General features: G+C 57.6%; 1 protein-coding gene across 6 annotated transcripts in view; it reads right to left on the bottom strand.

Moving 5' to 3' along the window:
• The window catches only part of ARNT2 (aryl hydrocarbon receptor nuclear translocator 2), a 133,195-nt gene that overhangs the window by 23,596 nt on the left and 91,830 nt on the right, over nt 1-17,769 (bottom strand). For all 6 annotated transcript variants that reach the window (XM_040493469.1, XM_040493470.1, XM_040493465.1 and 3 more), the window contains exons 9-12: nt 10,532-10,608; nt 9,211-9,345; nt 6,984-7,058; nt 1,870-2,021 (exon numbers count right to left, since the gene is read on the bottom strand). In XM_040493469.1, the coding sequence (XP_040349403.1) occupies nt 1,870-2,021; nt 6,984-7,058; nt 9,211-9,345; nt 10,532-10,608 (439 nt within the window). The remainder of the gene's footprint in view (nt 1-1,869; nt 2,022-6,983; nt 7,059-9,210; nt 9,346-10,531; nt 10,609-17,769) is intronic.

Here is a 17,769-nt window from a genome sequence, read left to right as displayed (position 1 = left end):
CAGGAGGCCACACGGCTCGGGGACAGAGGGCAGGAGGTCACTCGGCCCGGGGACAGAGGACAGGAGTCCACACAGCCCAGGGACAGAGGGCAGGAGGCCACACGGCCCAGGGACAGAGGGCAGGAGGTCACTCGGCCCGGGGACAGAGGGCAGGAGGCCACACGGCCTGGGGACAGAAAGCATTGAGAGTGAGTTGCTGACACCAGTCCCCCCCCATCCCCCCTGTCCCCGTGGCTGCAGAGAAAGCCAGACAGAGGTGGGAGCAAATGCCAGGCTGTGAGGGGTTACGACGGGATGGATGGCCAAGGGGTGCTCCTGACGGAGAGCTGGGCAGAGAAAGTTCTGGAAGACCAGAAAACCCGAGGTCTTCAATGTTCAGGAAGCGGGTGCCCGTCCGAGTCTCAGGAAGAGCCCGTGGCAGGGGTGGACAAGGAGTGTGACCCACGGGAGACAGAGGATGCGCTGGGAGGGCCCCGGAGGGGGAAGGAGCGGGAGGAGAGGAGGGGACGCTGAGCCCCTCGGTCCCTCCAACGGGAGGAGGTTCGTGCACGGGCCCTGCTTCTCGGTTCACCGCCAGGCAGGAAGCAGCCGGGAGGAGCCAGCAGGACGGCTCACGCCAGGGCCCCAGAGCAGACGGTGGGCAGGTGGCAGAGGGGATCCCGCGGCCCCAACACCGTCTGCGGCAACTGAGGCGGACCCCACCCCACCGACCAGGCCCGCTCCGGCTCGCTGTCCCGCCTGCCTGCTTCACACACGCCGGCTGCACGCAGGACCCGAGGTCACCTGACAGACGTGCCGGGCGGGGGCCACACGGAAACCCAGGTCAGCCGCCGGGAGGGACCTCGAGCGGGTGGCCCGGCCCGGCCGGCTCCGTGCCTTGTGGGCGAGGAGCAGGGCTGAGGCTGAGGCACAGGCACAGGGTGAGGCTTCCCCGGAAGGACGCCCCGAGGGGGGCTCCAAGGGGAACGCCCCAATCCAGGTAGCGGGCAGGGGAGCCAGAGCACCGAGCGAGCGAGCCAGGAGGCCACGGCCACTGCCTGGGGGCGGCATCGCCGGGACGGCCATCGGGAGCTGGAAGGGGGAGCAGACCCCACCAGCTCAGTGTGGAGCCAGGGAAAACGGGACAGGGGTGCCACTGGCCAGCGCGGGCACTCAGGGCTGTTCCCCCCCTGCCAGCTCACCCCGCGCCCCTGCCATAGTGCCCGCAGACGCTGGGACCGCCCTGGCCTTTGTTCATACTGCTTCTTTGACCTTGCATTTCCTCGAGAATAACAGGGAGGAGGCATGACCTGGTCCCGGCCGGGAGCCCGGCCCCACTCACTCCCCGCAGCGACCCAGGGGAGAGGCATTATCGCCCCATTGCACAGACGGGAAAGCGAGGGCTGTGAAGTAACGTGACACCCAACTCGAGGTACAGGAAGCCGGGTGTCCAGACCAGGGCCCAGGTGTGCGTGCCAAGGCGCGTGGGGTACAGGGTGAAGCCGGGGGTGGTCCGGGGACTGCGGAGCCTTGAGCAGGAGGGACATGTCCAGGGAAACCGTGTGTCCCTGCAGCGCCACCCCCAGCCCCCTGCCCCGGGGCCCTGGAGCTGCCAGGGCCTTAGCCTGGCTCCCCCGCCCGGCTTCAGAAGGGCCCGGAAACCAGGCACAGGCGGCCGGCGCACCAGGCAGTGAACCAGGGAGGCCTGGGGAGAGAAGGGGGACGGAAGCATGGCGGTGGCAGAGGACGCAGTGAGGGGCCCACAGGGACCGACCGCCAGCTGCAGGGGCGGGGAGCCTATGGGGGGAAAGGGCCGGGGGTAAGGTCACCAGCCCTCGACTTGGGGAGGGCACCCGGACCCAGCAGGGCTGGGGCGTGGCGAGCACGTACTTGACGTTGGTGTTGGTGCAGATGACGTATTCTATCTCGTCGGAGTAGGGGTTCTGGAATGTGAAGCTGCTGGTGCGGATCAACAGCCACTCCCGGTTCTTGGTGCGGAGCCGGTACATGACCGACAGCACCTGGCCCTTCAGTTTGACCACCTGAGGAAACAATCGGAGGAGGAAGGAAGTCAGGGGGAGGCAGGGCTCAGAACGGGGCGCCGCGGCAAAGACAGCCCGAGGGGACGGCCAGAGAGCAAGGCTGGGCCGAGGGGGCCTCTCCCCCTGAAGCAGGCACTGTCCTCTGTCACGTTCTCTGAAACACCTGTTTTCTACCAGGACTTCTCAGCTCTTTCAAATCGGGCCATAAAACTCTATAAGCCAAGGGTTTCCCTTTTCGCCTGGGCTGCTAGGGTACTCTGGGTTTGCAACTAGTACCCCGTCCCCGCCCCCCCCCCAAAAAATGATCTCACTCGGGTGTAGAGTTACATCGCAGCAGTGGATTTATTGCTTCCCACCTCGCATTACAAAAATCTTTAAGCTCCGTTTAACGCTGCTAATCGGGTCACGTATACTCCCCGGGAGGAAGGGTAACGAAATGATAAATTCATGTGCGTTATCCGTGCGCGCACGGATCTGTTACTGCTTTTACGCTGCGGTACGGCTTCCAAACTACCTCCAAATGCACGCTCTCACAGGAGGCTGGTAAGGTGGGTCTCACTCTGGGTAGGGCTTTACTACCGAGTCTCGGACAAGGTAAGTAAGCTGCCGGAGATCAGACGACTCTGGGGGAAAAGCTCGGCCGGGAAGCAAGGTCTTACTGCCAAACCACGGGTGCCCGCTCCTGTGCTCCGTGTACACGCACAATGTGTGCACAAGCAGAGACACAGGGCTGTGAGCGTGCTCACACGGCCCTCGCGACCAGCTCCCACGGCTACGGCATAAACAGGAGAAAGCCCAGGAACAAAGCCAGGCGGACGGCATGCCTCTCCGCAGGCCTGTGTCCCCAGATCCTGGGGCTGGTCGGGACAGAGAAGGCTGTGGACCCGGGGAAGCCGGGCTGGCTTGACCACGAGACCAGAGTGTGATCAGAGATGAGAACGGGGACCTGGTCCCAGGGTCGCGGAGGGCCCGGCCCCTCTTCCTTACCTGCCCCCACTTGTACTTTGTTCGTGGTTGGATGTCTGTGCACAGCCTGGGGACAGGGACGTCTTGGTGACCTGAGTCCCGCCCCCCCAGCCCCGCCCTCGCACAGAGCAGGCACAGCATCTGAACTTCCTTGATGGGTCTGTTGGCCCCACGCCCTGGGCTGATGCGCCTGAGCGACCACCCCTGGGGAACCCAGACGAATGAAACCTGAGAGGGCTGGACACCCTGGTGGGAAACCCTGAGTGATCCAGAAACCAGACCAACGTCCAGGGGGGCGGTGACCCTTCCTGGCACCGAGCTCGAGGAGGCAGACGCGGGGTCAGGCAAGACCCCGACCCTCGGGGGTCACTGCCCGTCAGCAGGTCCCAGCAGGAAGCTGGCTCTTTCCCCACAGGACCACCGGTCAAGGCCACGTGCCCCGGGGGCCGGCACGCTGAGGGGGTCCCGTGGGAGACTCTCTGAATCTGCACAGAACACAGGGAAGAGGGCAGGCCACCTCCCACGTGTTGAGCCCCGGGTCGTGGCTCCCTGAGGCAGCTGCTGTGCGTCTCTTAACCGAATGCCCGAGATGGGGGGAGAGGTTTTAGCTCCAGGGAACAAACACCGGCCAAGGCACTGCCCGGGTGCAAAGCCGGAGAAGGAGCGGAGGGAGGGCGCCGGCAGCCCCCGCCCTCCCCGGGGCCAAGTTCCTGGCTCGGCCTGTGACACCAGCCACCTCGCGTGGCCCTCACGACAGCACCGCGTGGATCTGGAAAGTGAGCCCCAAAGGAGTTAAACATCCTGCCACGGCCTGACGGAGCAGCGCGGAGGCAGGAGGGGGTCCCGGATCCCCCGGCCCCCACCGCCCGCCGTGTCTTCATGAACCTCCGAGGCCGAGGCAGAGCCCCTGTCCCAGGACAGGTACGTCAGCGGCGGTAACCAGGCCCAGCGGGCCGAGTCCCGTCTCAGAACCGTAGGCTCAGGAGGCACGGGGTCGCCAGGATGCCGTGGGGTCCACAGAGGGTTCCTGGACGGAGACAGGGCTGGGCTCCCAGATGTACAGCATCGACGTGCACGCTGAGTCCGGCTGCCAGGCTCGCACGGACCACGCAGGCCGGCCACGGCCCCGCCACCCCGCACTCGGTGCTCCACCGTGCACGGCGGGCAAGCAGACAGCAGAGGGGGCCGGGGTCCCAGCCCCGGGTCTCTCGGGGTCCCACACTTCCGCCTGACCTCTGGGGGACCTGTAACCTGGCGAGGGTCCGAGAGCAGAGCCAAGGGCAGATGCAGTTGGGGGCCCCTGCATCGGGCGCCTCCCCAAACCCAAACCGCTCAGGAACCTGGTGGCCCCCTGAGGTCTCACGTCCGGGCCGCTCACACACTTCGGTTTAAATCCAGAGTTCCAGGGCGGACCGTGGGCCGACACAGCCCCCTCTGTGCTTCTGGAAAAACCAGCCGCTTCCTTTGATCAACATCTGTCCCCCAGCCCGGCCGCCGGTGGCCGGAGCCCAAAGAACACATTCGAGGGGCCGAGGCCAGCGCTCCAGGACGTCCCCGTGGCCGCCCGGCTGTGGCCTGCCGGGCGGTGACCGCAGGGCCGTCGGCCCTCAGGCGTGGTTCGGGCTTCGCCTCCTGCCCGCAGGGTGAGCTGGTCGTTCCCGGGGCGAGGGGTCCGTAAGCAGGTGCCGCGCGGGGTCGGGTGTTACGTTCCTCCTGTTTCCGCCCCCAAACCACCGGCTTCCGGCAGCATCCGCGGGGTCATGTCAGCCTGCTGTCGGACGGAGAGGCCTGGGTGTGGTGTGGCGACAGGCAGGACGGGCTGGCAACGGCGGCCTCACCCCCCGGTTAGCGCCGTGCTGTGTGACTTGGGGCCGGCGGCCGAAGCTCTCTGAGTCCTGGCGTCCGCCCTGAAAAGTGGGGCTGCCTACAGACCCCGTGGGCTGACGATTACCTTAGATCGTGTGCCACAAGGGCTCTGTCACTAACCCGGCAGGGAGGCTCTGTGGCCACAGACCCGGAAAAGGGAAGCAGACCCAGCGCGAGGTGTAGAACGATCTCCACGGATTCGGCGAACACGCCTCGTGAGGACGACTCGGGCAACACACGTCAGCCTCTCCTCTCACGTGTTCCCGGAATGAAAGTCACTTGCCACGGGTCGCGGTCCATTCAGACTTTATCAAGAGCCACCCGCCCAGGAGGAAGCTCCAGCTCCGTGGTGGACGTGATGGTGACACGCACAGACGTGGAGCCCGACCACGGGAAGCTTATGTTTCAGAGAGGGAATGGGGGGAAGGCAATCAGGGGACAAATAGATAAAACAATTACCAACTGGATCAGCTGTTGTGGAGAAAACACAACGGCAGAGGAGGGTGGGGGCTTTCTGGGCCGGCATGGTGGCCGATGAGCACACCTCTGAGAGGACAGGAGTTAAAGCCTAATCAGTAAGAAGACCTCGGTCCTGGGAAGAGTGCGGGAACAGCATTCTAGTCGGAGGGAGCATGTGCAAAGGCCCTGAGGTGGGGAATAGCACCCGAAGACCCGTGTGACCGCGTGGCGTGAGCCCGTGAGGATAAGACACGTGGGGCGAGGGTCACACTGAGCCTACGGCTGCGGCGCGGAGCTCGGATCTGATTCTGGGTGTGCTGGAAAGCCACCGGCACGGGTAAATAAGGCCACGGCAAAGAATGATTTGCGTCTTCAGGGGTGTGGAGCAGGCGGGAGTAGAGCGGGGAGACCGGCAAGGCTGTGGCCGCAATGGAGAGAGTGAGAGCAGGTGGGGAGGGGGGTGCTGGCCGAGGCGGGCGGGAAGGAGCGGAGGGAGAGGGGACGGCTGTGCACACGTCCCGGGGGGAACAGGACGTGAGTGCTGGGTGTGGCAGCAAAGCCAGAGCAGGGAGGACGCTGTCTGGGCTCCTGGCCTGTGCAGGCGGGACCACGGCGGTGCAGGGGGGCGGGCTCAGAGAGCCCGAGGGCTGTGGGCGCGGTGCAGGGGCGTGCGAGGTGCCTGGGCGCCCACAGTCGGTGCTGTCGCCTGGACAAAGTCGCTGGGGAGACGCTACGGGGACAGCAAGAGGGAAGGGAGGCAAGGGCCCAGCTCTTGGAGAAGCAGGATCCGGTGGTGTTCGCGAGGAGTGGGCGCGGGGGGGGGGGGGGGAGCCGAGACCCGCCCGGCGGCGACACGGGGCATGAATGGAGCGGTGTTTCGGCGGTGGACGCGGCGAGCGGCCATCCCCCGTAAAGAAGGAACTCAAAGGCCCTCATCCTGGAAAACCCGCGGTTTCCCTTCCTGGGCTGGGACGCCCGCGGCCTGGGAGGAGGAACCTCTTCCCGGCCGCCACGGCTGAGCGCTGGGACACCTGGCTCCCACGCATCCACCCTGTGGTCTCAGGAGCCCCTGCTCCCGAGTGGCCCTCTCCTGTCCCCAGATGCGCCCGTGACTGTGCAGAAGCGGCCGGCAAGCTGAGCGCGCAGGTCTCCCGCGGAGCCCGGGCCCCACCGGAGCAGGTGCTCAGCCCCAGGCAGCGGACGGCGGGGCCGCGAGGGGGCGCCTTCCTCCCAGGCTCCCCAGAGCGTCCTGAGTCTGTCTCCCCCGCCCTGCCCCTCCCGGGGCGTCAGCAGGGCGACAGGGGTGTCCTGAGGCCCCTCCCTACCCGGCACCCCTCACCTGGACGTCCAGCTCCCAGGGCGCCCCCTCCAGGCAGATGCCCCCGCATTTGCCTTCCTTGCACCCCGGCCGCCAAATCCGTCTCGAATATGCTGCCCCGCGTGCACTCTCGTCGGGGACTCGGGCGGGGGTGGGGGCCTGAACGCCCCACGTGGCCTCGGCCGCCTTCACCCCGGCCCCCCGCCTCCCTGCGCATTATTAGCCTCTCTGTCCCCTGCCCTTCTGCGGGTCACGGCTGCCGGCTGGGTCCGCCCTCCCCACTGGACCTGCCCGGCAGGTGCGGGGGCGAACGGGTACCCGGGCCCCATGTCAGCAGCCGGCTCCGGCGGTACCTGCTGGAAGCTCTCGCGCAGGTGGCTCTGATCCTCCGAGTGGCAGAATGCCAAAATGTCCTTTCCGAGGAGATCCTGAATAAAGAGACAAGCTTGAAGAACCGCCGCCCCCCACGACTGACGCGCGACTGCAGAAGCGTCCGTCCGCATCCCCTTCCGCCCTGTCCCTCCGCTCACCGCGTCGTAAGGGGGACAGCGGACACGGGGGCCCCCCCCCGGGCCCACCTCTGTCCCTCTGCACGCTCGGCACCCCTTCCGCATCTGGCTCAGGCCCCCCGTCAGCAGCCCCAGTGCGATTTTACTGGTTCGCCTTGGAGAGGCAAACCGTAACAGACACACTTTAGAACACTTAAAAACGTTTTAAAAACTTGAGGGACGTCTGCGTGGCTCAGTCGGCGAGGCGTCCGACTTCGGCTCAGGTCACGATCTCGCGGTGCGTGGGTTCGGGCCCCGCGTCGGGCTCTGTGCTGACGGCGCGGAGCCTGGAGCCTGCTTCCGATTCTGTGCCTCCCTCTCTCTCTGCCCCTCCCCTGCTCGTGCTCTCTCTCTCTCTCCCTCAAAAATAAATGTTTAAAAAAAGCATGAAAAGAAAGCAAATGGCAGGGTAAGGATGGATGCGCTGCCTATGGAAACCAGAACTGTTTTGGTGTGGACAGCGGCACTCTCTTGTGGCCGCACGCACGCTGGAGTGTGAGATAACTGCACTTGTGAAGGCTGTTTACCGTCTACCTTCACCGTCTGCCTTGTATCCAAAGGACCCAGCACTAACCCGAGACCAAAGCGTGTTTTGCCGCAAAACCAGCCAGTGGAAGACGAGCCGTCACAGGGCAGCTCCTGTGTGTTGTGGGAAAGTGGCCCAGCTGGACGTGGGATGTGTCGTGGGCGGCAAAGGATGGAGGCTAATCCACTGATTGGAACCCGAACCAGCAAGTGGCCTCAGCGGGAGCTGGCAGGGGGGAGGAAGTCCGCTCTGCGTGCCAAGAAGCATCTAGATGCTCCTGGAAGGTGCCGGCGGGTGCACGGGTCTGGCTAGGCACATGCCGCTGTCCGGGGTCATGGTGAATTTGGGGACCAGTTAATTTCCTCCCTTGATTCCACCCAAGAACCTCAAGTCTGCAAGAATCTAGAGATGGAGGTTTGTACGAATGGTTCCAGTATTTCGATTTGGTTTGTGGTTCTAATATCACAGGTGAGCGAAAGACCCACACCGGCGTATCCCAAATTTCGCTCCTAGAACAGAGGTCTTCTTCGTTCTTTTTTTAAGTGCTTTTTATTTCGGAAGACACTAAAATCTATAGAAAAGTCCTTTACCTAGATTGTCACGTCTGCGGTTTTCACTTTCTTTTGCACGTATGGAAACACAAATACATGAATGAGAGATATGAAAATATGTGTAACGAAACATCTTTCATACCTACACACACACCCTGAAAAAGTTCTTATTAAATCATCTGGAAGCAGCAGACAGAATGACACCTGTCCTAAAGTATGTATCTCAGAAAATGACATCTGACAAAAAAATGAATATTCCGTATGACACCTAAAAACCCCACGGATACTCCACACATATTAATATTTCTTCAATTATCTCCCAGACGTCTTTCTGGTTACGTGTCTCTAGCCTGGGGCCCCACGGAAGGCCTTCCCGCTGCAGACTGTGCCGTTTTGTATTTGGTTTCTCTTAATCTAGAATAACTTCTCCTGCCTTTCTGTGTCTCTCGTGACGCTGATGTTTCTTAAAAAAGGTCTGGGACAAAGACCGGACAATATGCTCCTGTAACAAAAGGTCCCGAATACGTTTCAGTAACGAGGGATTAGGCAAAATTAGGTGAACGTCTGAACGTCTTTCCTCAAGGCTTCTCCGTCTTGTCACTGAGAACATGTTTTTTTTAAGTTCCCAAGAAGATGTCCTGTTCCGTGATCATCCACGTTAACGGATCCGAGAGCCCCTTTTCCCTAGAGCATCTTGACTCTGGTTTGTGAAAACTCAGCCAGATGGACGGGATGGCGAGGGCCAGAAGCAGAGGGTTAATTTTAAGCCGTGCAGCCAGCCGTGTGCAACGCCTTCCTTGCTTTGGAAGGACATCCCTCTCTTCTGGCAGGAATATGGATTTCAATGCCGTGTTCCCTACACCGTCGTCCTGCTGAATCTCGAACAAAGGACAGAAAGGCTTTTCAAGTAAAAGGTAAATGTCTAGCCACCCGCCACGGGCCCCGAGCTACGTACCTGGGGTTGGTAGCCAACCACGCTGATGCACCGGGGGTCCACGAACGTGATGACCCCATCAGAGCTGTGTCGGGATAAGAACTCCGTGGGCACCGACACCCCGCTCATGTCCATGCACACGGGAGAGCTGGTCACCTGCGAGGAGGGACCCGCACTGAGGTGGTCTTGACAGAGACAGGGACAGGGCAGGGGAGGCAGAGACTGGGAACAACCCACGGGGACTTAATGTCACAGATGCTTCTGTGTCATCGGTACAGCGGGTCTGAAACGTTCAAAGGGGCGCCTGGGCGGCTCAGTCGGCTGAACGTCCGACTTTGGCTCAGGTCACGATCTCGTGGTCTGTGAGTTCGAGCCCCACGTCGGGCTCTGTGCTGACAGCTCGGAGCCTGGAGCCTGCTTCGGATTCTGGGTCTCCCTCTCTCTCTCTCTCTCTGCCCCTCCCCCACTCACACTCTGTCTCTCTTTCTCTCTCAAAAATAAATAAATGTTAAAAAAATTTTTTTTTTTATATCTCATGTCTTTGCCTCTTCCTCTAAAGAGGAAAATTCTAGGGGCTCCTGGGTGGCTCAGTCGGTTGAGCGTCTGGCTTCGGCTCAGGTTATGATCTCGAACTTCGTGAGTTCGAGCCCCGCGTCGGGCTCTGCGCTGACAGCTCAGAGCCTGGAGCCTGCTTCGGATTCTGGGTCTCCCTCTCTCTCTGCCCCTCCCCCACACATGCTCTGTCTGTCTCTCTCTCTCAAAAATAAATAAACATTAAAAAAAAATTTAACATTCAAAGCGTCCTGGCCTCGCCTTCGACTAATTGTACGCTTGGGCCACCTTACGTTCTGAGCCTCAGTTTCCCCACCGGCCAGTGGGAACAACGAACCCCCTGCGATCTCACAGGGTATGCAGCTGGTGCTCAGAGGTGTTCCTACTCTTCCCTTCCCCACCTTCCCCTGACTCAGGATGGCAAATGGCTGTACGGGACGGGTCAGATGTTTGGAGGGTAGACGCTTGTGGAGCGCGTGTTTGCACGGCTCCACTCCCCCCCCCACTGTGCGCCATACGCCCCGCTTCCCACTGTGAGGAATAAGCAATGCTTATCACACGTGGATACGTGAATGATGCCTCTCAACCACGTGTCTGAAGGCGGTGAGACCCGGGAGCCAGGAGCGCGACAGGCTAGCGTCCCCCGAGCCACGTCTACTGTGGCCCGCGGTCGCCGGCTCTCTCCCACATCCAGCCTCCACCCTGCCCGGCGAGGGGCCCGGAGCCCTGAGGACGCTGGGCTCGCAGGGCCGGGGACAGTCACCCACCCGCTCCTGCTGTCCTCCCTCACCTGGAGTCTTCCGATGGCCACGAGGCAGTACTTGCTGCCCTGCCCCACGTCCGCGTCCTCCTCGGGTATAGTCATGCCTGAAACGAGACAAGCCGGGCTCGTCCACGCCTGCCCAAGGCGGATGGGAAAGGGCAGAAGCGCCCAGGCACGTACGAGTGCAACCAAAACCACAGGTGCACGTGGACCACCCAGGGTCTGGGGAGGCGGCGGTGAAGGGACCCGCCCGGCCGGCGTCTCCGGTGGCCTCCCGGGGCCTCACCCCTGCGTCTGTGGATGACGCGCAAGATCGTGAGGAAGATGAAGCGCAAAGTACCCATTTGGACATTTGCAAACTCGGCCAGGACGTCCAGCTATAAAAGAAACCTCGGGAAGAAGCCCAAGTGGGCATTTCTGGGGCCGTAAACGTTTCATTTGCACGGACTCGAAAGGAGAAAAGGGGGTGGTTACCGAGCGCTGAGAACCAGAGCTCTCTGGGGCGCCCGGCCGGCTCAGTCGCCAGGGCATCATTAGACTCCGGATCTCGGGGCTGCGAGTTCGAGCCCCACGTTGGGCGCGGGGATCGCCTAAAAATAAAATCCTTAAACAACAAACAAAACCCCGGTGCTCTGGAGAGGCAGGACCTGGTGAAAACAACCCTTGTTGTTCTCTGGTCGGAAAAGAGTCTTCTGCCCCGTCCGGCGGGGGTCTGGCAATGCGCGTCGCTCGTGGTGCAAGGTTCCCTCTCGCCTTAGCGAAGCAAGGAAGCGTCTCTTACGCCACGCAGCTTATCATAAAGACCGCCACACTGGTCACCCCAAAGCTTCCGGGGATGCAACCCCACAAGTACGGGGACAGCCCCTCACCGCCGACCGCGGCTCTGAGAGCCAGAGAAGCGTCGCTCCGTTCCCAGCGCACCGTCCCGTCCGCTCCCGCAGGTGGCCGGTCTCTGAAGTTTCTGCCTCACCCCTGCTGTATTTCTCTCCTACCCAAAGGAGCAGGTACACGCGTCATTTTCTTACCTTCTCTCCTTTGGACCGGGAAGAGGAGTGCTCCTTAGACACTCCCGGGCTTTCGCTCACCTCACCGGACAGCAGGTCCCGGAACGCACGCCCTGGTTATTCCCAGATCGCAGGTACCGGGGCTCATCGGCCACTTGCCCGCGTGCGAACATGCAGGTGTTTCTGACGCTGGGCAGAGTCAACGCCTCAAAGAACCACCTTGTGCTCGTGCGTCCTCCAGCAACTGGAAGGAAGTGCGCCTGTGGATTCACCCAGAGGACACCCGTCCCAGGGACTGCCGGGTGCAGGGCAGGTGCGGTCGTAGGTTTGGGTGTTGCCAAATTTCCCCTGGGAGGGGCGTGCTGACGAGCGTTCCCACAACATGTCCGAGAGGCCTGCGTGCCCCCCCCCCCCCATCGCGGCCAACCGAGCGTGCCGTCACGTACGTGTGAGGACCAGTTTTGGATCCTGTCCTTCCGTGAATTATCTGTTCCGTCTCTTCCCCATTTTCCTCCTGGGATTTTGGTCCTTTGACTCTCAATTTTCTCTTGAATGCTTATTTATTTTGGAGAGAGAGAGAGAGAGAGTCCAAGCAGGGGAGGGGCAGAGAGGGAGGGAGACACAGAATCCGAAGCGGGATCCAAGCTCCGAGCTGTCAGCACAGAGCCCGACGCGGGGCTCGGACTCACGAACGGCGAGATCATGACCTGAGCCGAAGTCGGTCGCTTAACCTACTGAGCTTCCCAGGCACCCTTCTGCCTCTCAATACTCAAGAGTTCGTCACATATTAAGGGATTAAGTCCTTGTTGTGAATATGGTCTCCTGGTTGGTGCCGTCTTCTGGCTTTGAGTATGGCGACTGAACAACTTGAGTTTTTATGGAGTCAGATTCATCAATCTTTTCTTTTACCACCATCGTTCTTTTTTTTTTTTTTAAATGTTTTGTTTTTTTTTTTTCAACGTTTATTTATTTTTGGGACAGAGAGAGACAGAGCATGAACGGGGGAGGGGCAGAGAGAGAGGGAGACACAGAATTGGAAACAGGCTCCAGGCTCTGAGCCATCAGCCTACCACCATCGTTCTTAAGATACCAGCAAGCTCTTTTATGGAGTTCCGGAAAGCCATTTCCTACACCAAAACTCACCCGTGTTTTCCCCTGATGTTTTCATGCTTTCACTTCCTACATTTAGATCCCTAACCTACTGGAAACTATTCTCGTGTGGGGCGTGAGCCACGGGATCTGGTCTTATCTCTGTCCGAATGGCTGTCTGTTTGTCCGTCCACATTTATTAACGGCGCAGTGATGTAAGACGTTGCCTTTATCCTACGATAAATTCCCATACACCTTTGGCTCTAATTCTGGGCTTTCTCTTCTGTTCTACTGGCCAGCGGTCTATTAAGCATCAGTCCTGTGCGATTTTAATTATAGAGGTGTTATTGCAGGGTTTAGTATCTGGTAAGGCTGTTCCTCTCTTACACTTTTTCAGTGTTTTCTAGGCTATTCTCAGGGATTTACATGAAGCTTAGTACCAACTTAACTTCACTCCACAAAATAGCTTGCTGGTTTTCTTATCTGGCCTGCATTAAATGTATCAATTAACTTCACGAGAACGGACATCTTTGTAATGCGGAGTCATCTTCCCCAAGAACGGGGGCTTTTTCCGATTTGTTTGAGCCTGCTTTTGTGTCTTCGGGGGGTGTTTAAAATTTTCCTCACATGTACCTGTACTCTGTACACTTACTAAAGTTATTCCTAAGTCTTTAATCGTCTTCCGTTGCTATTTAAAGGGGGTTCGCTCTACCGTTACGACTTCCGTTTATTATTTATGTATACGGGGATGATTGATTTTGTATGTTAGCACCGCGGTGTGCCATTTCACTGAATTGTGCTACTGTTTCAGTTAGCTTTGTGACTGGCCCACTGGGCTTTTGCAGGTGAACTATCCCAGAATTGAAAAGACATCATTTTTCCTTCTTCACACATTTAGTTGCCTCTGATTCATCTACGGGAACGGGCTAGTATCTCTTAACGACGCTGAAGCGTGGTAGAGAGATTGGGAAGTCCTGCCTTGTTTCTGATCTTACTGGAAATGCCGGAGATTTCTCGATCACATAAGATACCTTCTTAAAAGAGAAGTTATCCCCGAATCACTTTGGTATTCTTGAAAATCTATCGAATGCCTTCATAGGAGACATCTGGATTCTAACATCTGTTACGCACACAGTCGATTACAATATATTGTTTTACTTGAGGTATGTAAAGAAAACGTGCCCTCACACAGACAGGTAGCTGGAGGAGGGAGAAGTTTTTTCTCAGATCATTGTGGATGGTAATCTTTGATGCTTTCCTAAATCTTGACAAGTGGCTGTTTCTCCTTTTTTTTTTTTTTTAATGTTTATTTATTTTTGAGACATAGAGTGTGAGCAGGGAGGGGGGAGCAGAGAGAGAGAGAGGGAGACAGAATTGGAAGCAGGCTCCAGGCTCTGAGCCATCAGCACAGAGCCCGACACGGAGCTCGAACCCACGAACCACGACATCATGACCTGAGCCGAAGTCGGACACTTAACCAACTGAGCCACCCAGGCGCCCTGACAAGTGGTTGTTTCTTTAAGGTCAACTGCAATGTAAAAATAAAAACTGTATCAATGAGTATTTCAGCATTCTGTTACATTATAACAGATTGGTCTTACACTTTGAATGGGCCTTTTACTGATATATGACTGGAACACAATGTATTCATCACTAGGGAAATACTGGTCCAACAAATCACACAGATCTAAATGTTGCCACATTAGAATACATGATATTTTAAAAATCTGGTATATTAAAAAAAATACCATGGCGTATTTCATCAGAAACATTTCTAGGTATTGGTCAAGACCATGGTGGTGGACACAAGTTTCCCAAAATTCACTTTCTTACTAGAAAGCTTTAATTGTATCACTGACAGCAAATACTATCATTTTCATTGAGGTGACAGGTTCATTTTAATTTTTTACAAAAATATCTGCCAAATACACAAATTTATTTACCTTTTTTTAATGTTTGTTTTTGAGAGAGAGAGAGAGAGAGAGAGAGAGAGAGTGTGCGCGCGCGTGCATGAAAGCAGGGGGGTGGACAGAAAGAGGGAGACAGAGGATCCCAAGCAGCCTGATGTGGGGCTTGAACTCACGAATCATGAGATCATGACCCGAGCCGAAGTCAGACACCTCACTGACTGAGCCCCCCAGGCGCCCCCCAAATATGCAAGTTTAAATAAACCACAGTTTGTCAGTCATTCTTTCAAGTAAAAAATGGCGTTTCATAAAAAAGGCAACTTGTTGGGCTCACAACTCAAACAACTGCACATGTGCTTCTCCCGGACACAACCACTATGCTTGGATATGCAGCACAAGTGGCTGTGTGCGTGCGTCCTTCCCATTTCAGGGTCCCATCCGGTCAGTGCTTTTTACAGCCTCATCAAGGACATGCTTACGCGAAACCAGCATTAAAAAAATGTTACACTGTCTTTCACTGCAAGCGTGTGGTGACCACGACGGCGGGTTGGTGGCACTGCCTTGAGGCACGCTGAGGCTCCACAAGTGTCTACCCGCCACTGCCTACGCACCACCCGCGCAAAGCGGACGCAGTTTAAAGGTCCAACCACGTCTCGGTGCCCCGGGGAAAGCGTCTCAACGCTGCGCGCCTCTGCGACGGTCTCCGGACGCCCGGGGTCCACGGAGCAGCCCTGACAGCCGCCACCGCACGTGCTGTCACCCCCCCCCCCCCCAGCCTGGGCCTCCCGGCCTCGTCTCCGCTGATCCTCTCCCCCTGCCTCCACTTCTAGCCACACAGTAACCGGACCCGAGACCGTCCCGACTCGCTTTGCCTCTGGAGCTCCAGGCCCTGACTCCACCTGCCTCCTGGGAAGATTCACCCCTGTCTCACGCCGCCGTGAGACTCAACCCTGCCCAAATCCTCCTGCCAACGCCCGCTCCCCTGGTCTGCTCTCCTGCAGAGGACGGCTGGTGACCTCTCCCCCTTCCGCGTCTGTCCCCGCCCCCTTCCGCGCAGGCGGACGTCCCCTCCCCCTCCCGCGTACGTTCCCGCCCCCTTCGTCCCGTACGCGTACATCCGCTCCCCCTTCCCTGCCGGCAGAACGCAGGTGTGTTCAGAGGGGGCTGTGTCCACCCCGTTGGGGTGGCAGTGGTCAGGGACGCAGCTCTGGCCTGTGAGGCGTGAGCGGAAGTCCCCGCGCGAGGCTCTCAGGAAAGAGCCTCCTTTTGGGGAGCCCAAGCGTGATGGTGGAGCCCTCGCAGCCATCCTGAACGCAGGAAGCCACGGCCACACGACAAGGCCTCCAGAGATGGGATGGTCACCGCGTACCTAATGACTCTCTTGACTTTTCACCTGCAGGCCCTCGACCTGTCTGCACTCGCCCTTCCGACAGATAAAGGATACGCGGTCTCCCAAGTCGGCCAAACATCCTTTTGCTTCAATTTAACCGTTCTTCCTTCAAAAATGGCTCAAGTGTCCCTTTCCCCTTGTCACTCCTCTGAATATGCTTCTGGCTGGGGCATTCCCCTGGAAACGGTTTCCCAGGATGCTCTAGGTATGACCATTGCCACGACCTCGCTTCGTTTATTCTGGACACTATGGAACGTGGGTCCCTCGCACGGAAGGCGGGGCACGCAAGGTGTGAGTCACGCTGACAGCCGTCCACAATACGCATGCCCACGACTTACACTTCCAGCCAATTTACCTTCCTGCCCGAAATGGCCGGAAACAAACAGATCTAAGAAACAACGGTTTGGGGGGCACGTGGGTGGCTTGGTCGGTTAAACGTCTGCCTCTTGATTTCGGCTCAGGTCATGATCTCGCAGTTTGTGGGTCTGGGGCCCGTGTTGGGCTTTGCACTGACAGCATGGAGCCTGCTTGGGATTCTCTCTCTCTCTCTCTCTCTCTCTCTCTCTCTCTCCCTCTCCCTCTCCGTCTCTCCCTCTCCCTCTCCGCCCCTCCCCTGTTCACTCTCTCTCAAAAATAAGTATTAAAAAAAAAAAAGAAACAATGGTGTTCAAGACACTGTATATGAGACAATAAACAAGAATCATCTGTGAGGTATGGAAAACAAATGTGCCCGACGATCGCCCCAACTTCTTGCCATAAGAGTCTCCAAGCCGGCAGCTTAAATTTCACAATGTCTACCATCAGATAAAAAATTACCAGGCCTGGAACGAACCAGGAAAATATAACCTATAAATAAGGGAAAAGATCAACCAGGCAGAACAGACCCAGAAGTGACACGGATCTTAGAATTAGCAAACACACTGAAACTGTTTTTATAACTGCATTCCGTATGTTCAAATAGTTAAGTCGAGCCAAGGGAGATATTTTAAAAAGACCAAAATCAAATTCCTGGAGATGGAAACTATAATGTGTGAGATGAAACGTGTCCTGGATGTATTAATGGCAAAGGAGGGATGTGCTTCAAAGGCACAGCACTGGAAACGATCCCACATCAGAAACAAAACGATCTTTTAGAGAAATGCACACCAGTGCGTGAGCCATGGAAACCTCAAGTGCCCTGATATGTGCACCTGGGGTCTCCAAAGAGAGAGAAGGGAGACAGGAAGGATATTTGAACAACTAATGGCTAAACACTTTTCAAATTTACTACAAAGTATGAATCTACAGATGCTAGAAGCCTGGCGAACCCCAAGCACAGGAACTATGAGAATTTCAGCAGCACACAGCATCACTCGTCGAAAACCAGTGACAAGATCTTCCAAGCATCCAGGGGAAAGGGACACGTTGACCTACAGACAACGAAGATGCGTTTTAGAAGAGTCAATTTCTTGACAGAAACAATGCAAGTGTGTGTATTTTAAAGTATCGAGAGAGCAGGGAAAAAAACCTGTCTACCTAGAAATCTTTACCAAGTGGAAAGGTCTTTCAGGGCGCCTGGGTGGCTCAGTCGGTTAAGCGTCGGACTTTAGCTCAGGTCATGATCTCGTGGTTCGTGGGTTCGAGCCCCCGCGTCGGCTCTGTGTTGCCGGCTCAGAGCCTGCTTTGGATTCTGTGTCTCCCTCCCTCTCTGCCCCTCCCCTGCTCATGCTATCTCTCTCTCTCTCAAAAAATAAACATTACAAAATAAAAAAAGAAAGAAAAAAGAAAAGGTCTTTCAAGCTCAAACTATATGCTGCTTAGAAGAAATATATGTTAAGTATAAAGACCTAAGTTCAGGCTTGTTTGAGTCTCATGATGGTTAAACCCTCTTGGGAC

The sequence above is a fragment of the Herpailurus yagouaroundi genome, unplaced genomic scaffold, assembly GCF_014898765.1.
Source record: "Herpailurus yagouaroundi ecotype Mexico unplaced genomic scaffold, PumYag 185, whole genome shotgun sequence".
NCBI lineage: Eukaryota > Metazoa > Chordata > Mammalia > Carnivora > Felidae > Herpailurus > Herpailurus yagouaroundi.
Note: the sequence above shows the minus strand (reverse complement) of the source record. Positions and strands in the feature narration are given on the sequence as shown.